The following is a 27,377-nucleotide window of genomic DNA, read 5'->3' as shown; positions in this document are numbered from 1 at the left end:
GGAAATTATTGAAAAGGCATGAGAAGATGTGGATATGTTTATGGGTGTCACAACAGAATTACAGTTTTTTAACTAAAATTTGCTGAGAAAAAAATTTGTTGAATTAATTATTGAACATCCCTTGTACTATTCCTAGTGCTCAGAGCTGTTAATTCCTTACTGAGGGAGGAGAGAACATGTTTGGGAAGAGGAGCAGGTCGTTCAGTCGTAGGTTGAGATGGAGCCCCCTTTTATGAGGACGTGGGGAGACAAAGATTGAAAGACAGGTGGCAGAGGATGAGAGGCAAATAAACACCTTTCAAAATATTATGAACACATTGCAAATTGAATTGCAAGTCAGCCGAGGAGATTTCATTGCTCTGAGGTGCTGCAAAAACCATGATTTGTATGTAATATATCAAAGTCTGAGTTTAAACTGTATATTTTTTCTTATCAAAAACTAGATTTGCTCCAGTAAAAATACATAGTTACAAGATTTGTAAAAATAGCTTGCAAAATAATGGAAAAACTACCAATAACAGTAAATCAGTTAAGGTCCATAAAACCTCTGGCAAGTGTGTCAGAGATGTACGACACATAAGTAGGAATACTGTATTTGTGCCACTTCCCCTTTTTGATGTTCTTAATGTCAACTGACACCTTTTGAACACTTTTTGATAACATGATTATTTGTTATACTTGTAAAATCCCTCTCCAGATTTCACGCCAAGTTTCCCTTCAGAAACAAGCTTGTTCAGCAGTGGAATTGGTTTGAATAATGGTTCATTTGGATATTTTTCATACCAGCCTGTGAACAAAACATTGCATGAAATATTAGCTACATACAGTATTTATTACAGCAAATACAACAATAAAATAATAGAATTACACATTTAACTTCATGGAAAGGCACTGCCATTGTCAAATAATTACTAGTTATTTGAAATGCTCATAGCCAAGAAAGAATTTTTCTTCTTTTCAACCTAAATTCTGAATTATTTCTGACTGAGTGCTGTGGAATTTACAGTTACAGCATTTCACAGATGATGTGGAATGTTCGAATGTACTGGTGTGTTAACAACTAACATGCAGAAAAATTGGAAATGAGGAGAGCTGCCTTATATGCCAATTGACCTAATGGCATAGCTGCAAAAGGCTGACAGGAAGTCTGTTGAAAAGTGCAAATAATGGAAGTCTGTTGTTGACTGAAATCTGAGTACAGCAGCAGACTGCACCTCAGTGAAACCCAGTTACAGAAACTGAGCAAGGAATTATTTTAGTACCGGTACAACTGCGAATGCTTCTGTTTATGTCGGTTCAGTCTGATGTTTTTCAATGAGGAGTGATTCTGAAATGATACCAAGTGACTATGGCGACACTCGTGATTGAAACTTACACATTACACAAATTCTCTCTGTATCACTAAGATTGTTTTTAACAAAAAAAATTTAAGAACTTTGTTAACCAATCTGGGTTATGTTGAGAATAACTGCAAATGGAGGTTAGTTTCTGAATTTATTTCAAGCAGGTCCACATTTTAAATAATCAGTAGTGTAGAAATCACGATTAGATTTAATTTTTAATTTAGAATCCAGTGCCGAATGCAGGTAATGCCTTGAATGTCAAAGAAATAAGATTTGCAGCAGAAACTATTTAGTCAGTTTTGAAATCAGAATGACTTCTAATATTCAGGGCAAAGGAATGTATATTTGAATCAAATGTGTTAAAGAAAAATAGATATGTACAAACACAATACATTTCTTAAATGCGTGTTGGTGGTGGTGGTGGTGGTGGTGGTGGTGGTGGTGGTGGTGGTGCAGTTGCCCAATCAAGTAAAATTTCAGATTATGATGAAAGAATGAAATTGTTTTACTATTCCTGTGTCACAGGTGATCTTAATTGCCCAAACATCTCTATTCATTTTACGTGCCTACCATTTTGTTAAATGCAAGCAGCTAAAAAACTGTGCTCTGTCTGAATAAGATGCACATTTTAACATATCTTTCTAGTAAATGAAACCTGTCTGATCGTGTTTAGTTCTTCCTTTTGCAGTTTCCAATAAAAAACTTACTTCCCCTTTAGCAAAAGGTGAAAGGGAATACTTAATTTCAATAAAATCTATACTAAAAGACTGAGAAACAAAGCATGAAGTTACACTCTGATATATTGAAGAATATGTACATCAATGCTGCAGATTCTGTTATACCTCTTCGGAATAATGGAAATTGAAAATACAACTTTCAGCAGCCCAAGAAAATTATCAGATCTCTAATTGGGGAAAATGAACTTGAACAACAAATGGAAGAACTACACAGGCCAAGTTTGAAAGTAGGTCAGAGAATTATCATAATAAGTAAAATACAGAATGTAACAACATATCAAAAATGAACTGTACTAACTAACAATTAAGTCTTAGAACCTGTTGTATTTTTTTACATTTAGAGCAGTTGATTTATAATGTGAAAACCATTAAAACAACTGAGGCTTGTTCAGCAAACAAAAGGAAGATAAATGTTGGGAATTACTGGAAGACAATGGAAAACAAACAAATCAATTAAACTAGAGTGAAATGCATAATTATCGCTGTACTGAAAATGAAATGAGAGTAAGTGGAAAATGCTGTCAGGCAAATGAGTAGCTAGTAGCTGATGAACCAATGAAGTTACCTGCTGAATTCTCAGAGATATGAAAAGACTGAAATGACAGCTTAATGGAAGGTAGGTTGATGACATTAGGAAACATGCAGGATTAACACAGATGTTTAAGTTCATATAGAAAAGTCTACATGGGCATTTATCCAGCAGTGGGTGTCAAATGAACAATGATGATCACAATGACAACAGTCTATGACGCACTGTAGACACAATATACACGTACCATCAAGTATAAATTTGTTGGTATCTAGTCCAACATAATCAGCAAGCTCAAATGGCCCCATCGGATAGCCAGCTCCTAACTTCATGGCAGTATCGATGTCCCTTGGAGATGCATCACCTGGAACAACATTTATTTTAGATATTAAAAATAGCACTGCGTATTTCATCATATAGGGTTAAGTACCAATTTGTAATGGTCCTTACAAGGCAAATGACATTTGTACTGTAAACAAACTGTTGTAACATTTATGTTCACAAAAAATAGAGTACTTAATTAATTCAAGATGCATATGTAACTGTCATATTGAATCTTCTAGTTATATGGCAACATTATATCCTGTACTGGTATTCATAATTATGGTACCAAGATGATCAACTAATTTTAGACCAATTCCACAACCTGTAAAATATTAAGCAACATTTCCATTTAGTTCATTTTTCCAAAGAAATAGACTGCTAGATCCACTTTGAAATTACAACTTACGTAGTTTCAAATCACCTTCTCTACTACCGGACTCTCGTTACTAGAAGATACTATGCAAATAAGCGGCCAGTTCATATATTTGTAGCGACATTGCAAAAAAGAGAGAAGGAGAGAAGTAATCACAGACCATCCGAGGTGTTCTGCATTAAATATGTAGTAATTGATAGACTCTAGTCTGCATTTAATATTTCAGAATATTCTCAATCTATATCTGTCACATTATTATTACTTTAACATCAGTTTCATTAGAGTTCTTATCATATATAACTATAATGTTGCTGCCACACAAGGCTATTGTGACAGAGCTGGGGCACATATGCAGATTTGTGTACTGGAGACATTGCTCAAAAGTTGGAGAAAGCTGCCTGAATATTGCATATAATATAGAAGAGGGTAGGCAGCGATGTCAGACACATTTAGAAGAAAATAATTTGTAGTAGAGAAGGTAAAAAGCTGGTGTGATACTACCATGCAAATCACAGCCTTAGTCACCGATGGGCAGCAATTGGCTTGGGCGCACGAACCAGGCACCTGCTATGGAGCTCCACATGCAGCAATGTTCACTGATGAGAAATTGTTTGTAGCCCCTTGGTTCATCTGGTCTGTCAATCGCTCAACAGCTGCACGTCTGTTTGTCACATACACATCTCTGCAGCCATCGTTCACTCCTGTCATCCATGGCCCCTGCTGCACCACAGCTGCCTTGGTGCAGGATTTGGATAGTGCCATTTTGCTGTGCACAGTATACTTTAACTACAGCAGCACACAAACAGGTTATAAACTTAGCCATTTGCAAATGCCTCCACCCTTGGTCCTAAAGCCATTGATCATGTTCTTTTGGATGTCAGATTGATCACACCATTTCTTTGTTATGACAGTGGCACTGTTTTTGCATCCCCCCAACAACTTTATATAGCCTCCATTGCTAGTGCTGCCACCTGCAGTATGTGAGTGGTTACTGCACGCTGACATCGAACATAGGCAGTGGTCACATTAATGTGACTGGACCATGTATATTCATCAGGGCAGATATAAAACTTTATAAAAGTACAAAATATCCAACAAACACATAAATTTACAAGAAACAGAAATGCTCATATCATCTTATGTAAATGTTGCAACTTCATTACAAACTTGACAGTTAAAGCAGTTTGCAGTGTTAGAGGTTGTTAACACAAACTGTTTTCATAGTTTTCAACAAACTTAGCTTGTTCACATGATATTCATTATTAAGTGACTATTTGGATCTTTTTAAGATTCTGGAGCTTGTAACCTAAGAAGGCCAATAAAGAAAGCCATAAACCTATACAAATAAAAGCTGCCTATTGAAGCACCATCACAATTATCAAGAGGAATATTGAAAACAATATGAAAATGAGAAAGCTTGCTTCTTGAACAGTTTACTTTTCACCATATGGTCTCCTTGTTACATCAACATTTACATGACTACTTCGCCATTCACACTTAAGTGCATGTCAGAGGGTTAACAGAAATACTTTGAGACTGTTTCTCTACCATTCCACTCTCAAACAGCTCTTGGGAAAAATGAACATCTAAATCTTTTCGAGTTCCGATTCCTTTTATGGTATTATGATGGTCATTTTCTGCATTCGGAGGATAAAGTTGATGGTAGAAATTTCATGAAAAGATCTTGCCACAGCAAAAAATACCTTTGTTTTAATGATTGCCAACCCAACTTGCAGATATTTTCATGATGTTCTCTCTGTTTCACAACAATACAAAACAAGCTGCATTTCTTTGAACTTTTTCTATGTCTTCCATCACTCATATTTGGTAAGGATCTCAGACTGTGCAGCAGTACTCCAGAAGAGGACATGTAAGCACTATGTAGGCAGTCTCTTTAGTAGATCTGTTGCATCTTCTAATTGTCCTGTCACTACAATGCAGTCTTTGGCTCATCTTCTCCACAACAGTTTCTATGTGATAGTTTAAGTTGTTCATGATTGTATTCCTTAGATATTTAGTTGAAATGACAACTTTTAAATTTGTGCAGCTTATCATGTAACCAAAATTTAACACATGCCTATCAGCACTCATTTGGGGTCCTGACACTTTTCATTGTTCAGGGTAATTTGCCACTTTTCGTGCCAACACAGGTACCATGTCTATAACATTTTGCAATTGGTTTTGATCTTTTGATGGCTGTATTAGATGGTAAATGACAGCATTATCTGCAACCAATGTAAGAGGGCTGCTCAGATTGTCTCCTAAATCATTTATATAGATTAAGAACAGCAGAGGGCCTTTAACACTCTCTTGGGAAACACCGGAGATTGCTAGTTAAACAAACTAATTTCCTCTCGACGATGGAAATAGCAGCACTTTGTCAACTCTTATTCAGCTATGACAGTCAATAGATCTTCTGCAAAAGTCTTTTGCTCTAATCATAAAATAATTCTGTCGAAACACTTATTGTGAAGGCTAGGAGAGGCTACTTAGTACTTGCACAATTTATAATTAACTTCCAGACTTCAGGTATAACACAGCAACATACAAAAGTGTTACTGGTCTGCCTTTAGGTGCTTAGCCCAGTTTCTGATTCCATTTTAAGACACAGTATTTTGATGACAGATTTGATCATCATCTTTATGTGCTGAGAACCATGGCGTTACACATACTTGCTGCCTCAGCTCTAACCAAACTATGAAGAATTGTTGGTACCACACCACTACTTATAACAGAGTTCAGCTCCTGGTACCCACTGAGCCCTTAAATGCTCATTTGTTTTCCAGGTGCACACTGTTATTCCATGAAATGCAAATTCTCTCAGCATTTTATTAGCTCTAGTGGATGAAGTGGCTGGGGATATATCTTAGCAAATTGAGTGTCTGCCTCCAAGCCTTGTTTAAACTGAAATCCTTTTTTTCTTTGTACCTTTTATTGGGTTTTGCTTTTTATTTATCTGTATTTTGATAGGATCTTTAATTACACTGGCCCAGGGTAAGACGATTTGGGTGTTTAGTGTAGCTTTGGACATGTGTTTCGAAATTCAGTAGTAATAGGTAGTGTTTGATCTGTGAAGGAGAAATCCCAACCTGTGCCACGAGGAGGTTGTCATAGAGGCACGAGTCCGATCATGCAGTGGTTCACCTGGTTCAGGAGTGTAATGCCAATGGTGCAACTAATTTATAAGCTGAACCCATAGTCTGCTTGAGATAGACAATGGCTCCATAAAAGTGCAAGAAAGTGGAGCAGTCCACTCTCCAAGAGGTGAGACTGAGGCAGTGGAGTGTGTCTGCTTGCACCCCGCACTTCTTATTAAGTTGATGATGTCGTAGCCTCATCAAATAAGAATCCCAAAAAGAGATATGACTATCACATTGTGCAGGTCATTCTGAAAGTACATTTCTGGGTGTGGATGAATAGTTCATCAACAGAAGTGTGTAACATGTTTTATAACACTTTTTGCCAAGGGAAAAGTGAAAACCATGGGAGAGGCCTAGGAGAGTGTTTTCTCTGCAGCTTGCATTCAGCAACACATGTGACTGAAGAACAGTTGTAAATATAAAAGTCACTGACGTATAGGAACAATGAGTCTACAGGCCCCATAGCCTTTAGGTGCCCACCTTTTTCAGGTAAAGTGTCACACACAAAACAGATCCCTGTGGAATTGTACTCTTCTTCTGTGGATGATAGGTACTGTATGATTTGCTGGCAAAAACAAAACAGCCTAAGAGACAGTAAATTCCAGATGTATATTGAGAGGGGCCCACTGAAACCCAAACTATACAATGCGATAAGGATCCCATAAGCCTTTCTTTAGTCAAGGAGGATGGCAGTCAGGTGTCAGCGGCAGGCAAAAGCCATCATTATAGCCAACTCCACATGGACTAAGTTAACAGCTGTAGACCAGTGCTCCAAAAATCCAAATTGGGTCTTGAATAAAAGGCCCCCACCTCAAGAGACCAACACAATTGCCAATTCATTTTTATTTGAGCAACTCTAATAGAATATTTGTGGGGCTGGTATGTCTGTAGCTATCCAATTCATATAGGTTTTTACCGTTTTCAGTACTGGGACAATCATGCTTTCCCTTCCCTGGGTTGGGAGATCTCCCTCACATCAGATACAATTGAATACCAGAAGAATGTAGTGTTGGTAATCCATGGATACATGTTGCAGTTTGATTGTGGATTCTTTTAGGTCCCAGTGCTATTTACTGGCCAAGGGCCAGAGTACTGAGGAGCTCTCATTCACTGAAGAGAGCATAATAAGGTTTAATGTGATGCATAGTGAAGGGCAGCCAGTTACAGTCTACCCATGTGTGTAAGCAGAATGTGGCAAGGTAACTGTCACACTATGAATATTACTGTCTAAAATGATGCCAGAAACACTGGTTGCTAATGGGCACATGTAGATGCAACTTGGCCCATCTATGAAGAAGAGGTATGGGTTCCAGTGGAACCAACGTATCTTTCCCAACATTCCTTCTTTTGCCGTTTTATGAGATAGCACATTTGAATGTGGAGCACTGTAAAGACTGTGAGATTTTCCTTTTATGGGTAGTACTTATGCATTTGTCAACCTGTGATCTTTTCCTGCTTTGACAATTTGCTGTGTTCACCATGAGACAAGTTCCCAAGTTAAAGAGGATTATTACTCCCACTGATGTTACTGTTTTGGTAATTGTATCCTGCAGTATGTCAGCAATATTCCATTGTGAAGTAGCATAGGATGGTAGAGGAGGGCTGAAAACATGCCAGTCAGCTTTCTTGAGGACCAACCGTGGTGGGCACTGTCGAGTAATGGTTTGGGAGAGACATGACAGTCAGGAAATGATCACAGTCACAGAGGTCACTGAGTACTCTCCACTGAATTGACGAAGAAGATTGGAGCCACAGATAGAAAGATTAATGGCTGAATATGTACCATGCACCACACTAAAATGAATTGGGCTGCTGCTGTTCAATAAACAAAGGTCAAGATCTTTCATAACTTGTTCAATTAGATTGCCCCAGTTGGAATTTTTTAAGGTTGCCCCACAATGGGTTGTGGGAACTGATATCACCGAGGAGGAGGAGGAAAGGCAGATTTCCTTCTTTTTATCTTTATTCTCTATACAGAATTGTTTATCTGGAGGAGAGGGCAAGCTAACTGTTCTGTTGCCCATAGCTCATGCCTCTATTGACTACTGAGTTATGTCGGGCCACAAGGCTGAGAAGACCCAGAGGAAGGTAACTATGTGCTGGGTAAAGGGGGGTTGGGGGGCAGTGGGATTGCTGGTTTATTAGAACTCTTTTCCGTCAGGGAGTGGGAACTAAGGTCCCAGATACAGGTGCAGTGGGAAAACAGGGGCACGACATTTTTGCTCCTCATGAGTCGATGTGTTCAGGTGGCCACCAGGGCCCAACATTGGTGAAAATGTGGACATCTTCACCACTGCTATAGATGATCACCAGGCTGTGTGGGGCGGCTGGTGGAATTTAATGTTGTTATATTTAACATATAGAATGTAATGTAGAAACACTGCATTTCCCGGCCGATGCACCAATTGTGGGGCGGCTGGTGGAATAAATTGTTATTATTTATGTGTTGTTTGTAATGCAATGTAGAAAAGATGCATTTCCCGGTCGATGCACCATTCGTGGAGCGGCGGATGGAATTAATTGTTATATAAATGTTCCTATTATTTATGCTGTCTTTTGCCGTTCTCAACACTGGCTCTCTAACTACAATATTGGCAACCAGAAAGTGATTAGCAAAACGTGAAGCCTGTAATTAGAATTCCTAGTGTCCACTTCATCTGAGAAATACACTTATAGCTACAGCTTATAGCTCTGAGGAATTAGGAGATTGTCTGGGATTCATAATCAAAAACGATCCTGTAAAAACGTTCGCTATATTCTGAAAGTCACAGATAAAAAAAGAATCCACACAATCCAACTACCAGAGCAGTTCAGAGTCTAATGCGCTGATACAACTATAACTGTTCAAATTAAATGTTTAAATGAATGCTCGCCATAATTTGATGATAATGTTCATCAAACGCCACGCTAAATAATGGTAGAATGTCTGTCCCACGACGGCACGTGAAAATACAACATACGCAAACTGAAGATAGATCATTAAAGTTATCCCAGAATTAACACTTCACTTGAAAATGATTTCATGGTTACGCGTATCCCGAGTAACTTATTACGGCATCCGAGGCTGTTTATAGCAATGATACCGACGCGACGCGACGCGACTCCCGGCACAGATGGTGTACTAAGCTGCGTCTGGAGAGAACTGGGGCCTTTTCCTCACGCAGCGTTCTTATATATAAAGCCGCGGCGCGGACGGCTAAGCGAACGCCTGATCAAATCCTCTCTCCCGATTAGCCGCTGGGCTAGTACTGCACCACTTCAAGTTATTGAATAAATCATCGCTTCCTTTGCTGATGGCCCATGAAGCTCTCAATTTAAATGTGCATTCAGCACACAGGTAAGTAATCATAATAAAAGTCTGACATGGCTAAGTTAAATATTTTGGGCGAGAGAATTAATTTATTTACACTACACGCAGTAGACGAGCTCTGAACTTCTCCTTTGGAGATAGGCTATCGCTATAGTTTTATAGTTATTCAATTGAAACTTCTCACATCTTTATCTCCCTTCTACTTAAATTTAAACATCCTAGCCTTATTTATTAGCCTACTTAATCTATCTTGCTTCCTTAATTTCTAAGACAAAAACCAGAAAATTATGAATTTCAACTAAAATTTTAATTTGTGAGATCCAGAATACTGTTTCTACTAAATTATTATGAAAAGAGAATCTAAATATAAATTTTTAAGTTTCTAGCTCTTTTCTGTTGCGCCAATGATTTTTACAGAAAAACGTCCAAATTTCGAAAATGGTTAAAGTTATTGAACTGACATTCAACACATATTGATTTAGTATTATTCCTGACATGCTAGAAACGTTTCAGGTTATTTACTTGATTTTTAAAGTATTGTGCAACATTTATGACGTCAGAGCTAGTTACAGCGGACTAGGCTGGCACACAATGGAAAGACTGATGAGGATTTTATAAGCATGAGTAGGCTCTTCCCTACAGCTGGTATTCTGTGCAGCACAAAATTTCATCTGCGGGATGGGATCTGTTCACTTGAAAAACAATGGATAAAGTGCACTGACCTGAAAGTCAACTGTGTCAAACTGCAAAACTAGTGCACTGCATTTGCACTAACATATATCCACAGGGGTAAGTGCACAAGAAGAAATGATAGTTACACTCCTTCACATTTTTTTCTCAACAAATAACTGTTAAGGTGTGTAGAAGAGCGTACATAGCTTACTATGCTCATTTGGCACCTCCTATGGAGTGGCTACGGCATGGTGTATTTCATCTTAAAGGAACCTGAAATCTTTTATCTTATCTTGTACTCTGTTACTTGTATCCACTTTTTGCTGCCCTGAATGGTATCTCTTTTTGCTGTCTTATTCATCATCATTACCATCATATACCCTAACAATGTTGACGAACTCCTCCCTTGTCACATGCCCCTTGCCTATCTGTCTCCCCTAGCTGTCTTCCTTGTCTTCCCTCACCTATTTTTATTTCCACTGCAGAGGACATTTCAAATTATTAAATGTGTGTGTGTGTATCACGTAGGAAAAAAAATATAAACCTATCACCCCAAAGGTTGATTTGAACACTATTGTGCTACTGGAGCGGTAGGCCATCGCCAGAGGTCTGTGTTGACATGTAAAATGCTATCCATTCTGCACATACAAGACCCTTATCTGCATCTGCATATACAACTTCCATATCCACAGGTATTTTAAGGTAGCCATGACAAAAAATCTCTTCAGTCTTGTCAGTGAAGTTATTTTACCTTTTGAAGTTGCATGCGAAAATGGATTTTTCGTGACAGTGCAGTTTCGCTGTAGTTCACTCTTATTGTTGATATCTCTTGAGTTGTGCTCCAGCATAGTATTGAGTATGTGCGCTGACCGTGGGAGTCTTTATATCGAAGTGCTGCTACAATGTTTGGACTTCTCTTAGTAACAACACAACATTTTGCACAGTGCTGAATAAATCAAATGACCATAATATCTTTTTCAGTCACGTTTAATATTACCTCCAAATTTGAAATCTCACTCATGAAATCTCAGATGCACAACATTCGAACTTCAAGTTATCCTTCTTCACTTTCAATGTAATGTGCAGTCACTCCAATCTAGTTTATTTTACAACATAAATCACTCAAAACATTAACTTTTAGTGCCCCTCCTACTTATCTGAAAATGGTCCTCACCTCTCTAGAAACACCTTCATGCACATGATCAGTTGTTTCCTTTACATTTCTCAAAATGATAATTGCATGAGGTAGAAATTCCTTGGCACCCACTGCACTGCACTTGGGCCCACATCACTAAGGAACTGTGCCATCTCAAGAAATCCATTTCCACATGCAACTTTGAAAGACAAAATGGCTTTGCTGATGAGATTGGTGAATTCTTTTGTTGCAGCTACATTCAAATTCAGTAGGACTTCTGGAATTCGTACATCTCTTTTAGTTAAAAAAAAAAAAAAAAAAAAAAAAAAAGTAATGATACTTTTTCCAGACACATACACGCATTTTAACAAACTGGAAGTCCCAGTTTTGTGTCCAAATAAGAATACAATTTTTTTCGTGCAAAACAAACCACTATATCTTTGATTTTCTCATTGCTATCGAAGTCATAAGCAAATTTCTTCCAACTTGACACTTCCAATTTAGCATCTTGCAACAATGTGAAATCACCTTCTTTAACTTTACATGAAATGACCATGAAATGTGCATTTCATTAATTACTCTTACTAATGTTTACTCTGTCACATTCATTGCATGTTCACTCAGTCCTTGCAATTGTTAACTGAAGGCAGCAGAAACTTGGCAACATGCACTTCTCATGTAGTGAGTGGCCAGGGTTATCATCTGGGATGTTATTCACAGACTGCATGAAAAACACATGAAAAACAAGGTTGCTGGCAAAGCACAGTCACTAGGTGCAGATCCCTTGGTTGCAGCCAAAGCAGTAGTAGCCAGAAGGTAAGCACGGAAACAGACTTCAGCTTTACCTAGGCTTACAGACTTCAAGTTTCCAGCTAACATTACAACAGATGTTAGATGTCAATTCACGTGATCTCACTGAATTTTCTTATTATTAGAGAACTAATGGGCAGTCTGTTTTAATTGTAAAAAACAATTCAACAGCCAAGATCACAGAAAATATTTATTTATTTAAGACCACTGGTTTCAACAGACTTTGCTGTCATCTTCAGGTATTAAATTTTTTGTTGAAAACTTGTTCATTTTATGCTGCATCTCATCCATAAGACATCACATGGATAAAAATCAGTACATTATATAAGGTTTGTAATCACTAAAATATTTCAAAACATAAAGAATCTTGTGCAAAAGGCCATGTCCATACACATATTGCTCGGAGATGCTTGTTAAATCATACAAACACGGTACGCAGTGAACAGTGTGAATCCACTTTAAATGGCATATAAGCTACAAATGTCCAGAACTTCTGTAGGGCTACTGACATGCAGCCACTGTTCTTGCAAAAGAGCTTCACCAGCAGTGCACGAGTGTTCATGGAGACAGTGATGCTGAGTGTAAACTGGGAAAAAGCCTTGTGCCACACATCTATTGCTGTGCATATTCTGACACTAACAGCACTATCTGTAGGTAAATTTTTTGTTGAATGTGTTTTGTTCCATGATGTTTCACCATGCATCACTATTATGTTGTTCAATACTGATGTTATTCTGGGCAGTGACACTCTTTCTAAAGCATCTTGAAACTGAAACTTTAATTATGGATGCTTTGTATATGACTCCACTCTTAGAAGTACAGTGCAGCAGCAACATGTGTTGATTTTGTGTTATACAACACCAAAAAAATTCCACACACACTATGTGATCAAAAGTATCCGGACACCCCCCAATTAGGTGCATTGTGCTGCCACCTACTGCTAGGTACTCCATATTAGAGACTTCAATAGTCATTAGAGATCGTGAGAGAGCAGAATGGGGCACTCCGCGGAACTCACAGACTTCGAACGTGGTCAGGTGAATGGGTCTCACTTGTGTCATATGTCTGTACACAAGATTTCCACACTCTTAAACGTCCCCAGGTCCACTGTTTCCAATATGATAGTAAAGTGGAAATGTGAAGGGACACATACAGCACAAAAGTGTGCAGGCCGATCTCGTCTGTTGACAGACAGACCGCTGACAGTTGAAGAGGGTCGTAATGTTTAATAGGCAGACTTCTAACCAGATCATCACACAGGAATTCCAAACTGCATCAGGATCCACTGTAGGTACTATGACAGTCAGGCGGAAGGTGAGAAAACTTGGATTTCATGGTTGAGCGGCTGCTCATAAGCCACACATCATGCTGGTAAATTCCAAACGACACCTCACTTGGTGTAAGGAGCGTAAACAATCGACGATTGAACAGTGGAAAAATGTTGTGTGGAGTGACAAATCACAGTACAAATGTGGCGATCTGATGGCAGGGTGCGGATATGGCGAATGCCCGGTGAACGTCATCTGCCAGCATCTGTAGCGCCAACAGTAAAATTCGGAGGTGGTTGTGTTATTGTGTGGTTGTGTTTTTCATGGAGGGGCCTTGCACCCCTTGTTGTTTTGTGTGGCACTATCACAGCACAGGGCTACATTGATGTTTTAAGCACCTTCATGCTTCCCACTGTTGAACAGCAATTCGAGGATGGCAACTGCATCTTTCAACAAGATTTAGCACCTGTTCATACTGCACGGCCTGTGGCACAGTGGTTACACGACAATTGCAGACTTTGTGCCAGGCCTCACGAACCGACATCGATACCTCTTCTCAGTGCAACATTACGTGAAGAATGGGCTGCCATTCCCCAAGAAATCTTCCAGCACTTGACTGAACGTATGCCTGTGAGAGTGGAAGCTGTCATCAAGGCTAAGGATGGACCAACACCATATTGAAGTCCAGCATTACCAATGGAAGGTGCCACATACTTTTAAGTCCTTTTCAGCCAGGTGTCCAGACACTTTAAATCACATAATGTATCTAATTATGAAATACTCTCAGAAATCTGTTAAATACAAATTCATGGTTCTATAGTGAAAAACTGCATACCATATAATTATGTGTTAATCTTTCAAAACTACTAATGACATGAGTAAAGTTAAAGTGACTGCGTATTTACTCAGAAATAATTTTATTTGCTACAACAGTAGAGCTTTCCAATTAATTACGAGGGGCATTTGAAAGGTCAGTGCAAAGTCCAAGAGATGGCACCACCGGCGCGTATCGAGGTCATGTTTAATTAGTAGCATCTTTGGAAAGAACGCACACCAAGTTTCAGCCATATTGGTCTATTTCTTTGTGTTTGGCATTGGTGTGAATCAAGGAAGTTGAGTGACTGTAAAAAAAATGGACGAAGAAGAATTTCGTGTGGTGATTAAACATTACTTTATTAATGGCAAAACGCCTAAGGAGACTAAAGAGAAGCTTGATAAACATTACGGTGACTCTGCACCTTCGATTAGAACGATTTGGAAGTGGCTTCAAAATTTTCGGAGTGGCCATATGGGCGCAAGTGATACTGAACGTTCTGGATGCCCTGTGGAGGTTATGACTCCAGGAATCATTGATAATATCCATGATATGGTGATGGATGACAGAAGAGTTAAGGTGCGTGAGATTTCTAGTGCTGTGGGCATCTCGAATGAATGGATACATAATATTTTGCATAAACATTTGGATATGAGAAAGCTATCCGCAAGATGGGTTCCGCAATTGCTTACGCTTGACCAAATACGGAATCGTGTGAAGTGTTGCAAGGATTGTTTTCAGCTGTTCAGGAAGAATCTGCAGGACTTTAAGCACTGTTTTGTCACTGTGGACGAAACATGGATACATTACTATACTCCTGAGACAAGCAACAATCTAAACAATGGGTTACCAAGGGAGAATCTGCACTAGAAAAGGCGAAGACCAGTCCTTCGGCCGGAAAAATTATGGCGACTGGGATCCGCAAGGGATAATCCTCATCGGCTATCTGGAAAAGGGTAAAACTATTACAGGTGCATATTATTCATCATTATTGGACCATTTGAAAACTGAGCTGCAAGAAAAACGCTGCCGATTGGAGCGCAAAAAAGTCCTTTTCCATCACGACAATGCACCAGCACACACCTCAGCAGTTGAGGTTGCAAAATTAATGGAAGTAGGATTCCAGCTCATTTCACATCCCCCCTGTTCTCCAGACTTGGCTCCCTCAGACTGCTATTTGTTCCCAAATTTGAAGAAATGGCTGGCGGGACGAGGATTTTATTCAAACGCGGAGGTGATTGCAGCAACTAATAGCTATTTTGCAGACACGATTCCTATTATTTGGAAGGGATCAACAAATTAGAACCGCATTCGACGAAGTGTATAAATCTAAAAGGAGACTATGTCGAAAAATAAAAAAGGTTTACCCCAAACACATAAGTAGTTTTTATTTTTGACTTTTCAATTAGTTACCCTAATGAATCAGTGTGATTGGGAGAGTATATAATATGGACTTATGTCTGTAATCATTTGAAGTTGTCCGCCCCCGGTAGCTGAGTGGTCAGCGTGACAGAATGTCAATCCTAAGGGCCCAAGTTCGATTCCCGGCTGGGTCGGAGATTTTCTCCACTCAAGGACTGGGTGTTGTGTTATCATCATCATAATCATCATCATCATCATCATCATTTCATCCCCATCGACGTGCAAGTCGCTGAAGTGGCATCAAATCGAAAGACTTGCACCAGGCGAACGGACTACCCGGCGGGAGGCCCTAGTCATATGACATTTCGGTTCATTTGAAGTTTTATTACAATACACAAAGCTATACCACAGCTTGCTACTTTTGCAACTGTAATTTCCCTCCTGTTAAATGAAAATATTGTTTGGTAGACAAAAGACACTTTGAGCTACTTATTGATAGAAAGTTATTGAAATCTTTGTAACCATAATCATTGTATTTAATTTGTTATCTCTTTTTACCAGTGTTGCTTACAGCAAACATCTTTCCATAAGTATAGTTCACATGAGATTGATTTTAACTGGTTTTGTCTGTGTTTACTTTAAACCTCATACCAGTAGTAATTGTTTTACACAAAAGATGGAGGAAACTTACAAACAGAAGGTGGGAAACAATTATTGCAACCGATGATTTGCTGCAGTCCTCTTTGTGATGAACCGGTGATATAAACAACCTAAAATACATGACTTTTACAACGGTGTGTGTGCTGATGTAATGTCTCCAAATTTTTATGTGAAATCTCTTACAGCTTTTTAAATAAAACAAACATTATTAACATTCTACATCTTTATTTTTGATGTCCACAAATTTATTTCTCAACATGGTTGCCCAGGTGACAAACAAATTTCTCCCAATGAAAGACAGGTTTCTTGACACCGTCACTGCAGAATGTTAGTCTTTAGTGATGGAGCCACAACCTCACCTCTGCTTACACCGTTTCATCACTGTCAAAGTGAAGTCGTTGAAGGTATTCTTTAAGTTCTGGAAACACTCCAAGCTCTGTCACACATGTTGAGGTTAACACTACTGTTTCCTTCATTATGAGCACGAACAAACCAATGTTGCACATTACTGATATGATACAGTAATCACCAAACATAGCATCCATTTTTCAATGGATTTCAGTTAGAGGCATGCAAATCCATTAAAGCACACTGTTTCTCATGAACCAACATAGTTACATTACACCCTGCCATGTTATACGCTACGATTTGGAGCCCTGTAGCAGCGGAGGATTGCAACTTGCATCAGTGAAGTGCGAAAGTCGACCGACTAATACACATGACGTATAATACTTCAGCTGATATTCAGTACAGAATAAAAAATTCAGAGGCATTACTTTTCAGCACACCCCCATTTTTGTTTACAGTGAAAATTTTCATTGTTGTGACAGTTCTTACTGCTTAAATACATCATAATTTTTTCTTGCAAAATAATTTCCAGTGCAAAAAATCTTATGCTGCTTCAAAGCAACAGTGGAGTTGACTGGAAATTCTATAATTCAGTGCCTTGCTTTACAAATCTATTGATAAAGGTGCTTTGAAATTTTGCTCTTCAGGCGTAAAATCATAAACTAAGCTGTTTTCAAACGTAGTTTCATTATGTCTGGCTTTATGACCAACAATGACCTAGAATTTACAATGAATTTACTTGATCAATGAATTCTGCGCTTGCATTGATGTCCTCGATAGTGACATACCAGATACTGAAGATGATGAAGAAACTGTTGAAATACAGAGGGGTCCAGAAAAATGTTGACACTCTTTGATAGTTAACATCTTTGGAAAGAATGACTGTTGCAATTTTGTGTAGTAGCACAGTCCATTGTTTTCCCAACAGATCGTAGCGTGCATTTTCCAGCAGATGACAGTTCAGCAATGAATAAGTAAGATTGTCATTTGAGTGATGTAAGCCCGTATTGAAGTGGTACTGGAAGTATGAAAACATTGTGGAGCCACAACAGCAATGGCATAACATGTTCAGAACTCAGTCACCAACATGTACAACTATTTATTGTATTCAAGATAAATTTGAAGCTGCCCCCCCCCCTTTTTTTTTTTTACTAGGGCTTCCCGTCGGGTAGACCGTTCGGTGGGTGCAAGTCTTTCGATTTGACACCTCTTCGGTGACTTGCGTGTCAATGGGGATGAAATAATAATGATTAGGACAACACAACACCCAGTCCCTGAGTGGAGAAAATCTCTGACCCAGCCAGGAATCGAACCCAGGCCCTTAGGATTGACAGTCTCTCGCGCTTACCACTCAGCTACCAGGGGCGGACATTTGAAGCTGATGGTACTGTTCAGGATATTGTAATGGATCTGGGAGATGTTTTTTTTTTTTTTTGTTTTTACCGTATTTGTCGATACTGAATTGAAAATGTTTTCTTATATTTTTGTCAGAATTTATTATCATTTGTCTTATTATATGTTAATTTACTTCTATTTTTGAGAGTAAAAGCATATTGATTACTATTAGAAAATGTATCGAAGAATAGCAAAGAAACTGATTGTGTAAAATATCTTTGACGTTGGAGTAGTCTTTGACTATAGTCAGTCCGAGTCGGAAGCTAACTCTTGGTGTGTGTCGACGGAAGAACAATGTGAAGGTCGCAGTCATAAATAATTTTGAATTATGTTAACTATTATTTTTGTATTATCTGAAAAGAAGAAACTACATTGGAAGAAACTGTATTTGAAACACCAAAATGAGAGAAACACGCTGAACCACGTCATTTTCTGCAGCCGACAACGATGCATTGTGGAATCATACTTAGACAACTGAAGCCAAGACTTATATTTGCTTGCAAACGTCTAATGGAAAAGGTACTGTCACGAAATATGGCAAATTTAAGTTTATAAAAAAAATAGTGACCATATTTTCAACTTGTGTAATAGCCGGGATGCCATATTTCAATATGCATACAAAAATGTCTGGCCACCCAGAAACATCAATGAGTCCAGCTTCCAGCGCTGCTGCATTGCAGCATTTTACAAGGCCACCTCAAAATTCTGTAACTCAGGGTGCACATAAAAATGGGATAACCCAACAAGTTTACAACGAATTCTGAAGGCTGCAAAGTGGAAAGTGTGCATTCCAAGGCTGCTGCATTCTGTGAATGAGGACAACGCGGATTGAAGGATGGAGTTCTGCGAGTGGTTTGAAGGCATGCTTCGTGAGAGGAACAGTTTGTAGGGATGGTTATCTGGTCTGAGGAAGTGCATTTCAAATTGAATGGTAGTGTGAACTGCCACAACAGCTTGTACTGGGCTCCTGAAAATCCTCACTTTCAAGTGACTAACATGTTAATCTAAGTGTTAATGTGTGGTGTGATCTGTCAATACACAGTCTGATTGGCCCATTCTTCTTTGAAGGGACTATAACTGGTGAGGTGTATCTTCATTTGCTGCAAACATCTATTTTACCTGCCATCCAAGAGGTCTTTGGAAATGAAAAATTTTACAAACAACAAGATGGTGCTCTGCTCACTACCACGGAGATGTGAGAGTGTAATTGGATGAAAATCTACCTGGACAATGAATAGGTTGAAGAGGAGCTGTTGAGTGCACACCACGGTCTCCACACCTTACACCTCTTGACTTCTACCTATGGAGGGGTGGGGGTTTGAAAAGTGAAGTTTACCAACTGATGTCAGCTATACTGAACAAGCTACAAGAAACCATTGAGGTGTCCTGTGTGGCTATCACACTGGGAACACTGACAGCCATACAGTGGTCACCAGTTCAGTGACATCAACATTGTTTGGTTGCTAACAGGGGTCAATTTTGAATACATGAAATGATCTTTCCCCGTGCAGGAATTGTAATGGTATATCATATTGTTCCATTAATATCGGCTATCAAAAGACTGTCTACATTTTTCTGGACCTCTCTGTACATGAAATATCAAGCTCTTTGAGAAACAGCCTTCATGAATTTTTCTCTCATAGTAGAAAAGGAGGAGGGGGCTGAAATTTTGCCACTTAGGGAGGAGAAAGAGACAGAATATGAAATTCCAAATGTACAAATCAGTAACAGAAGTAATAATATTGATAAAGTATGTGCACATAAGTGTAATTACATAACATAGATGTTGATTTATTTAGATTTCAGGATGATTTATTCAGGCATGATAATGTTATAGAATCTCAGCCAGAACCAGACGCAAGCAACCATGACACAAATGAAGAAGTGCTATCTAGACGTGAGCTACAGAAGTAGATGCAGCAAGTGAAACACAGATGTTAGCATACTGACTATAAATTTCGAAAAACTGGTTTTGTGGTTGAAGAGACAAGAATGGCAAGCATCACTTCCACCTCCAACAGTAGAGAAAATTATGCCTTTGCAGTATTATAAAGCATGTCTAAATGACAATGTATTTGAACTTATTGCTGAGCAATCCAACTTCCATGCTTTGTAGAAAGATTCAGTTTCTTTGCAAATAAACAACAATGAACTGGAATGGTTTGTTGATGTTTTACTGCACACAGGCATAATGAAAATGTCTACCATTCATTTAAACTGGTCAAATAACAGCAGATATCTGCCAATCACTGATATGATGAGCAGAAATCTGTTCTCCCATTCAGTATGGTATTTTCACATGGCCAATAATCAACACTGCCTGACGCTATTAGTAATCAAAACAGACTCTTCAAGATTTGTCCATTTTTGTCTGTTTGTCTACATTGCAGTCATCACTGCACGTTGCAGTCAGTCCCCCAAGCTATCTTTTATGTGGGCTGGTGTTCCCGGCATGAGACAGGATTTTGAAATTTATGTTGGCAAAAACACCTGCTGTGACGGAGGGTTAGATTTGTCTGGGAATACTGTTTTGGCATTGATCAAAACATTGCCAGGGAACACAACATTTCAGAGTGCTTGCAGATAGTTTGTTTTCATCTATACCACTAGCAGTTGCTTTCAAAGAAAGGGGCATTGAATTCTGTGGCACAATCAGTACAGGTAGAATGGGAAAATGCTCTTTGAAAACAGATTGAGCCCAGAGCAACATGAAGATCCTATATTTATAACAAACGTATGTGGGGGGCGGGGAATGTGGATCTTGCAGATGTGTTGGGGCGCAAAAATAACAGAGGTTGTAAGTGCCCATGTCACAATCTTAGAACACTAATAAGTAAACTAAGTTAAGAGCAACTATATGTTAAGCTCACTCAGGGGAAGGAAAGAGAGCTAAAAACAAAGACTTCCCTTGGAGGAGGGTCTGCAAAATACGCCACAGAGAAAGCAAAGGCCCCGAACCAAAGATTATATGTGCTCCACCATATTGCTATGACAGATAAAAGTAAAATGCAGTCAACAGCCCATGTGTCATTCGCCAAATCGGCTGATAACTCAGACAGCAAACATACATTGGAATGTAAGTGGTTAAAAAAAGGACATTCAGTTAGGAAATGGCGCACCGTCAACGGTTGATGACAATTAACACAAACTGGTGGGGGCTCACCACTTAACAAATGGCAATGGATAAAAAGACAGTGCTCAATAAGCAACCTAGCTAAACTGATCTCCTTGCAATGAGAGTACGTTAGCCAAGCCACTGAGAGAGGTTTAATTCCTTGGAGCTTGTTCTTGTGAAGAGAACACCAGTGGGGTGTCAAAGTGGCACCATCTGCCAACAGACAGCAACACGGAGATCATCAGAAGGAATGAAGGAGCTAGCAGGGCGAGGTAAGAAGACAGCAGCATCAGCAGCCTCATTTCCCGTCAGACTGACGTGACCAGGAACCCACATAAACATCACAGTGGCTCCCTCAACAGCAAGCAATTGGAAGCTTTCTTGAACCCGTTGCACTAAGGGATGGACTGTGTAACCAGAGGCTCTGAAGGGCATTGAGAGAATCAGAGCATATGACAATTGAAAAGCCTATGTTGCCAGATGTACTGCATGGCTTGATAAAGGGTGAAGAGCTCCGCTGTAAAAATGGAGCAGTGCTCTGGAAGCCAATACTGAAAATGGTCAGTGCCAATCACAAATGCACACCCAACACTATGATGACAGAGCCATCAGTATACATGAAGATGCTACCTCTAAGTTGCATGGGAAGGTTGAGAAACTTACAACAATAGATTGAATCCAGAGTAACGTCCTTGGGAAGCCAATGAAGTTCAAGATGAACATGGACTGCCACACGAAGCCAAGGTAGTGAAGAGTTCACACCCACCTGGTATGTGGCAGACAGCATGAAGTTAAGTTGCTGGAGCAGTAGATAAAAGCCAACTCCAGGAGGTAACAGAAAAGAAGGCACACCCCATACTGGCAGTCAAGGGAGTAATTGAAAAAGAGGGCACAGGATGGGTGCCAAACATATGCCATGATGAGAGAGCATGTTAAGATGGCATAAGTAGGATGGATGTGCAGATGCATAAATGAAACGCCCATAGTCTAGTTTCGAATGGACAAGGGATTGGTACAAACAGAAGAGGCTGGTCCAATCCACTCCCCAGGAAGTACTGCTGAGGACATGTAGGACATTGAGGGACCAGGTACAGCAGGCGGCCAGGTAAGAAATGCAGGAGGACCAATAAAGTTTCCTATCAAGCATGCCCCAGGAATTTCATAGTTTTAGTGAATGGAAGATGTAAAGACGGCAGAAAAAACCCAATGTTCCGCTAGAAATTCAAACAAACGGTTTTGTAAGAGGAAAAGTGAAAGCCATTGTCAATGCTCCATGGGTAAAGGCAATCAAGGCATTGCTGAAGATGCCATTCCAGGAGACAAGTCAATGGAGAATTGCAATAGATGGCGAAGTCGGTGATGAAAAGGGGGCGGGAAACTGCCTTGTAGGAGACGGTCCATAATAGTGTTAATGGTTACAGCAATGAGGACAATGCTCAGGACAGTCTTCAGGCACCCCATTCTCCTGGTAAAAGGTATCCGACAAGGCCAAACCCACACGTACCTTGAAAACTGTCTTTTAAAAATTCCTGAAGGAAATAGGTCAGCTGGCCTCAGAAGCTCCCGTGTATAGAATACGGAGGATACCTGTCCTCCAGCAGGTGTTGTAGGCTTCCTCCAAATTATAAAACATGGTCACAGTCTGGTATTTCCTCAGAAAGCCATTCATGACCAGGGTTGACAAAATGATGACATGGTCTACTGCAGAACAGCGTGCTTGAAATCCACATTGCGCAGAGGCTAGTAACAAATCATATTTTCCATCACCTTTCAAACACAGCCGGTGAGACAAATGGGGTGATAGCTAGAAGGAAGGTGTTTGTCCTTACTGGACTTAGGTATGAGTATGACAGTAGTGTCACACCAGCATCTGAGACATGTGCCATCTCTCCAAATGTGATTGTATGTATGAAGGAGAAAGTGCTTGCCTGCAAGAGGAAGGTCCAGTAGCAGGGCAGAAGATCAGGATGAGGTGAGAGAATGGTCTAGCTCCCTCACATTATAGACAGTATTGTAGCATTCACAATTCTGAGAGGAGAAGGATGTCATCCATGCCACCTCCAATCGTTTCCTAGTGATACTGGGAGGAGATCGAAATCTCTGCAAACAGTGACCAAAAGTGTTGGAGATAGCAAAAGGGTCCACAATGACATCATCTGCTATGGTAAGACCAGATCGGCAAATGGACCCTGGTTCCAGAGAGCTTAAGGGGTTGCCCCACACGATGGAAGAGGGAGTGAAACTGTTAAAAGAACTAGTAAATGAAAAATGGTAGGCAGTGTGCACTGGTGAACTGGTGGTTGGTCGGATAAGGTTATAACGCGGCGACACTGTTGAAGAGGATCTCCAATTCGGAGAAGGAGAAGACCGTTTGCCTTCATTTGATTTCTGAGAGCTTTTATGGTTGGCTGATGAAGTCTCAGATGTTTGTTGGCTGGAGGAATGCAGAAAGTCTTCGTGAGAGTATTCCTTTTGTCCTTTCCGCTCTGCTGGTTGTGTAGCAGTTGATTTTTCCACCAGGGACGAAGAATTTTGTGGCTTGTTCTGCAGCTGTAGGAGGAGATGGGGATGCTAGCATGATGTTGGGCAACTTCACATCTGCAATACTGAATTGGAGGTCACAAGTCTGCATGGCCATGTCCTTCATGAAGCGAGGCATAGCAAGAATGATACTATAAATGCCAGATGGTAAAATGCAGGGCTTTTGACTAGTCAACAACTTGTGAGCTACAGGGTAGGGTACTTTTTCCTTCATCCCGATCTCCTGGATGGCCCACTCATCGAGATTACAGGACACTCATGGGACGAGGTGGCATGGTCACCATTACAGCTGATACAGTAGGGGGAGGGAGGCGGACAATTGCCCTCGTGAGCATCTCAACCGAAAGCAACATATTTGGCTGTTTAACTGTAGCAAAGGACTGACCTCCTTCGGTACGTGGGAGCAAGAGGAACCGAATTGCAGATGGGAGAGTTTTTGAATCCTTAGCCTCATTCCATTTACATGTAGCAGACAGACACAGATGGTAATTAGATTATTGCAAAAAAATCCCCCCTGATAGCTAGCATCTCCGATGGTGTGCTCCTTCCAACTGGGACCCACCTTAGAGGGGGAGCTTACCCACCTTAAGTGACTGTTCACACCTTAGATTACACCTCCTTTACTTCTGACACAAGGACCAGTTGGCAAAAGAGAAGATAACAGCTCAGGCAATCACTTCTCCCTGGACCTGGTCTGTGTCAGGGAGTACGTGCAAACCATACCTGTCAATCCGGCGCTGGGAATTATGCATTACCAGCCATCTGTTATGCGTCAAACACGTGGGCTGACCTTCAGGAGCACACAGGGAGTAAGAAGAAACAAAGAGAAACCAAGAAACAGGTAAGGGACAGTTTAGATGCCGAGCTATTGAAACTTCGGAACACATTATCGAAACAATCCAAGACATGTTCCCCAAGGGAGGGGAGAAAGAGTAGCAGGAGGATAGACCTGAAGCACAGAAAGAAAAGAGGTGCTGTAAAGGCTGAGCCCCTTGGTAGCCAAGTGCGAACTCACCACAGAGTGGTGAGCCCCCCAGGAGAGTACATACCCATTGTCTTCTGTGTCTGTCTGTAACCATTGTCGGTGGATGGCTACTCCATTGATGCCATATGATCTAATGTAGGGAAACTACAAAGATTCCACTCATGCAGCCTAAAGCTAGTATTGTATGTCTATTGCATGTGGGGAAGTCGAGGGAATCAGCTTTTCAAAAGAATAGTGGAAGACCAAGTTCCGGAATGCTACCAAGAACTTCTTCAGCAAAAACGATTGTACATGTAGCTCCAGTAATGGACGAGGGTTTTGATGGTTTTGAAAACTGAAAATATTGTGGAGATGAAAGTGTGCATCAAGTTCACTACAAACATTGGATGGTCCAAGTGTAAAGTGCATCAGTATTTCCATCTTTCATGGGAAAGAATAATACTTCATAAATTTTTCGTATGATCATAATGCAGGAGTAGATTTAATAATGAATAAAAAAATAGGAGTTCGGGTAAGCTACTACAAACAACATAGTGAACGCATTATTGTGGCCAAGATAGACACAAAGCCCACACCTATATGCCAAGTAGCTCAGCACATGACGAAGAAATTGAAGAAATGTATGATGAGATAAAAGAAATTATTCAGATAGTTAAAGGAGACGAAAATTTAATAGTCATGGGTGACTGGAATTCGATAGTAGGAAAAGGAAGAGAAGGAAACGTAGTAGGTGAATATGGATTGGGGGGAAGAAATGAAAGAGGAAGCCGCCTGTTAGAATTTTGCATAGAGCACAACTTAATCATAGCTAACACTTCGTTCAAGAATCATAAAAGGAGGTTGTATACATGGAAGAAGCCTGGAGATACTGACAGGTTTCAGACAGATTATATAATGGTAAGACAGAGATTTAGGAACCAGGTTTTAAATTGTAAGACATTCCCAGGGGCAGATGTGGACTCTGACCACGATCTATTGGTTATGAGCTGTAGATTAAAACTGAAGAAACTGCAAAAAGGTGGGAATTTAAGGAGACGGGACCTGTATAAACTGACTAAACCAGAGATTGCACAGAGTTTCAGGAAGATCATAAGCGAACAATTGACAAGAATGGGGGAAAGAAATACAGTGGAAGAAGAATGAGTAGCTTTGAGGGATGAAATAGTGAAGGCAGCAGAGGACCAAGTAGGTAAAAAGATGAGGGCTAGTGGAAATCCTTGGGTGACAGAAGAAATACTGAATTTAATTGATGAAAGGAGAAAATATAAAAATGCAGTAAATGAAGCAGGCAAAAAGGAATACAAACATCTCAAAAATGAGATCGACAGGAAGTGCAAAATGGTTAAGCAGGGATGGCTAGAGGACAAATGTAAGGATGTAGAGGTTTATCTCACTAGGGGTAAGATAGATACTGCCTACAGGAAAATTAAAGAGACCTTTGGAGAAAAGAGAACCACTTGTATGAATATCAAGAGTTAAGATGGAAACCCAGTTCTAAGCAAAGAAGGGAAAGCAGAAAGGTGGAAGGAGTGTATAGAAAGACTATACAAGGGCGATGTACTTGAGGGCAATGTTATAGAAAGGGAAGAGGATGTAGATGAAGATGAAATGGGAGATATGATACTGCATGAAGAATTTGATAGAGCACTGAAAGACCTAAGTCAAAACAAGGCCCCCAGGAGTAGACAACATTCCATTAGAACTACAGACAAAAAACCTTGGGAGAGCCAGTCCTGACAAAACTCTACCATCTGGTGAGCAAGGTGTATGAGACAGGCGAAATACCCTCAGACTTCAAGAAGAATATAATAATTCCAATCCCAAAGAAAGCAGGTGTTGACAGATGTGAAAATTACCGAACTATCAGTTTAATAAGTCGCAGCTGCAAAATACTAACGCGAATTCTTTACAGACGAATGGAAAAACTGGTAGAAGCCGACCTCGGGGAAGATCAGTCTGGATTCCGTAGAAATATGGGAACACGTGAGGCAATACTGACCCTACGACTTATCTTAGAAGCTAGATTAAGGAAAGGCTAACCTACGTTTCTAGCATTTGTAGACTTAGAGAAAGCTTTTGACAATGTTGACTGGAATACTCTCTTTCAAATTCTGAAGGTGGCAGGGGTAAAATACAGGGAGTGAAAGGCTATTTACAATTTGTACAGAAACCAGATGGCAGTTATAAGAGTTGAGGGACATGAAAGGGAAGCAGTGGTTGGGAAGGGAATGAGACAGGGTTGTAGCCTCTCCCCGATGTTAGTCGATCTGTATATTGAGCAAGCAGTAAAGTAAACAAAAGAAAAATTCGGAGTAGGTATTAAAATCCATGGAGTAGAAATAAAAACTTTATGGTTCGCCGATGACATTGTAATTCTGTCAGAGGTAGCAAAGGACTTGGAAGAGCAGTTGAACGGAATGTACAGTATTTTGAAGGGAGGATATAAGATGAACATCAACAAAAGCAAAATGAGGATAATGGAATGTAGTCAAATTAAGTCGGGTGATGCTGAGGGA

At 39.9% G+C, this 27,377-nt stretch overlaps 1 protein-coding gene across 1 annotated transcript in view; it reads right to left on the bottom strand.

Annotated features, from left to right (window-relative positions):
• Positions 1 to 403: 403 nt before the first annotated feature.
• The window catches only part of LOC124593858 (hydroxyacyl-coenzyme A dehydrogenase, mitochondrial-like), a 49,460-nt gene continuing 22,486 nt past the window's right edge, over positions 404 to 27,377 (bottom strand). The window contains exons 6-7 of the mRNA XM_047132206.1: positions 2,857 to 2,973; positions 404 to 787 (exon numbers count right to left, since the gene is read on the bottom strand). Of these exons, the coding sequence (XP_046988162.1) occupies positions 666 to 787; positions 2,857 to 2,973 (239 nt within the window). The 3' untranslated portion in view covers positions 404 to 665. The remainder of the gene's footprint in view (positions 788 to 2,856; positions 2,974 to 27,377) is intronic.

This window comes from Schistocerca americana, chromosome 2, assembly GCF_021461395.2.
Source record: "Schistocerca americana isolate TAMUIC-IGC-003095 chromosome 2, iqSchAmer2.1, whole genome shotgun sequence".
In the NCBI taxonomy this organism is placed as follows: Eukaryota; Metazoa; Arthropoda; class Insecta; order Orthoptera; family Acrididae; genus Schistocerca; species Schistocerca americana.
The sequence above is the reverse complement of the archived record's forward strand: the minus strand, read 5'-3'. Positions and strand labels throughout refer to the sequence as shown.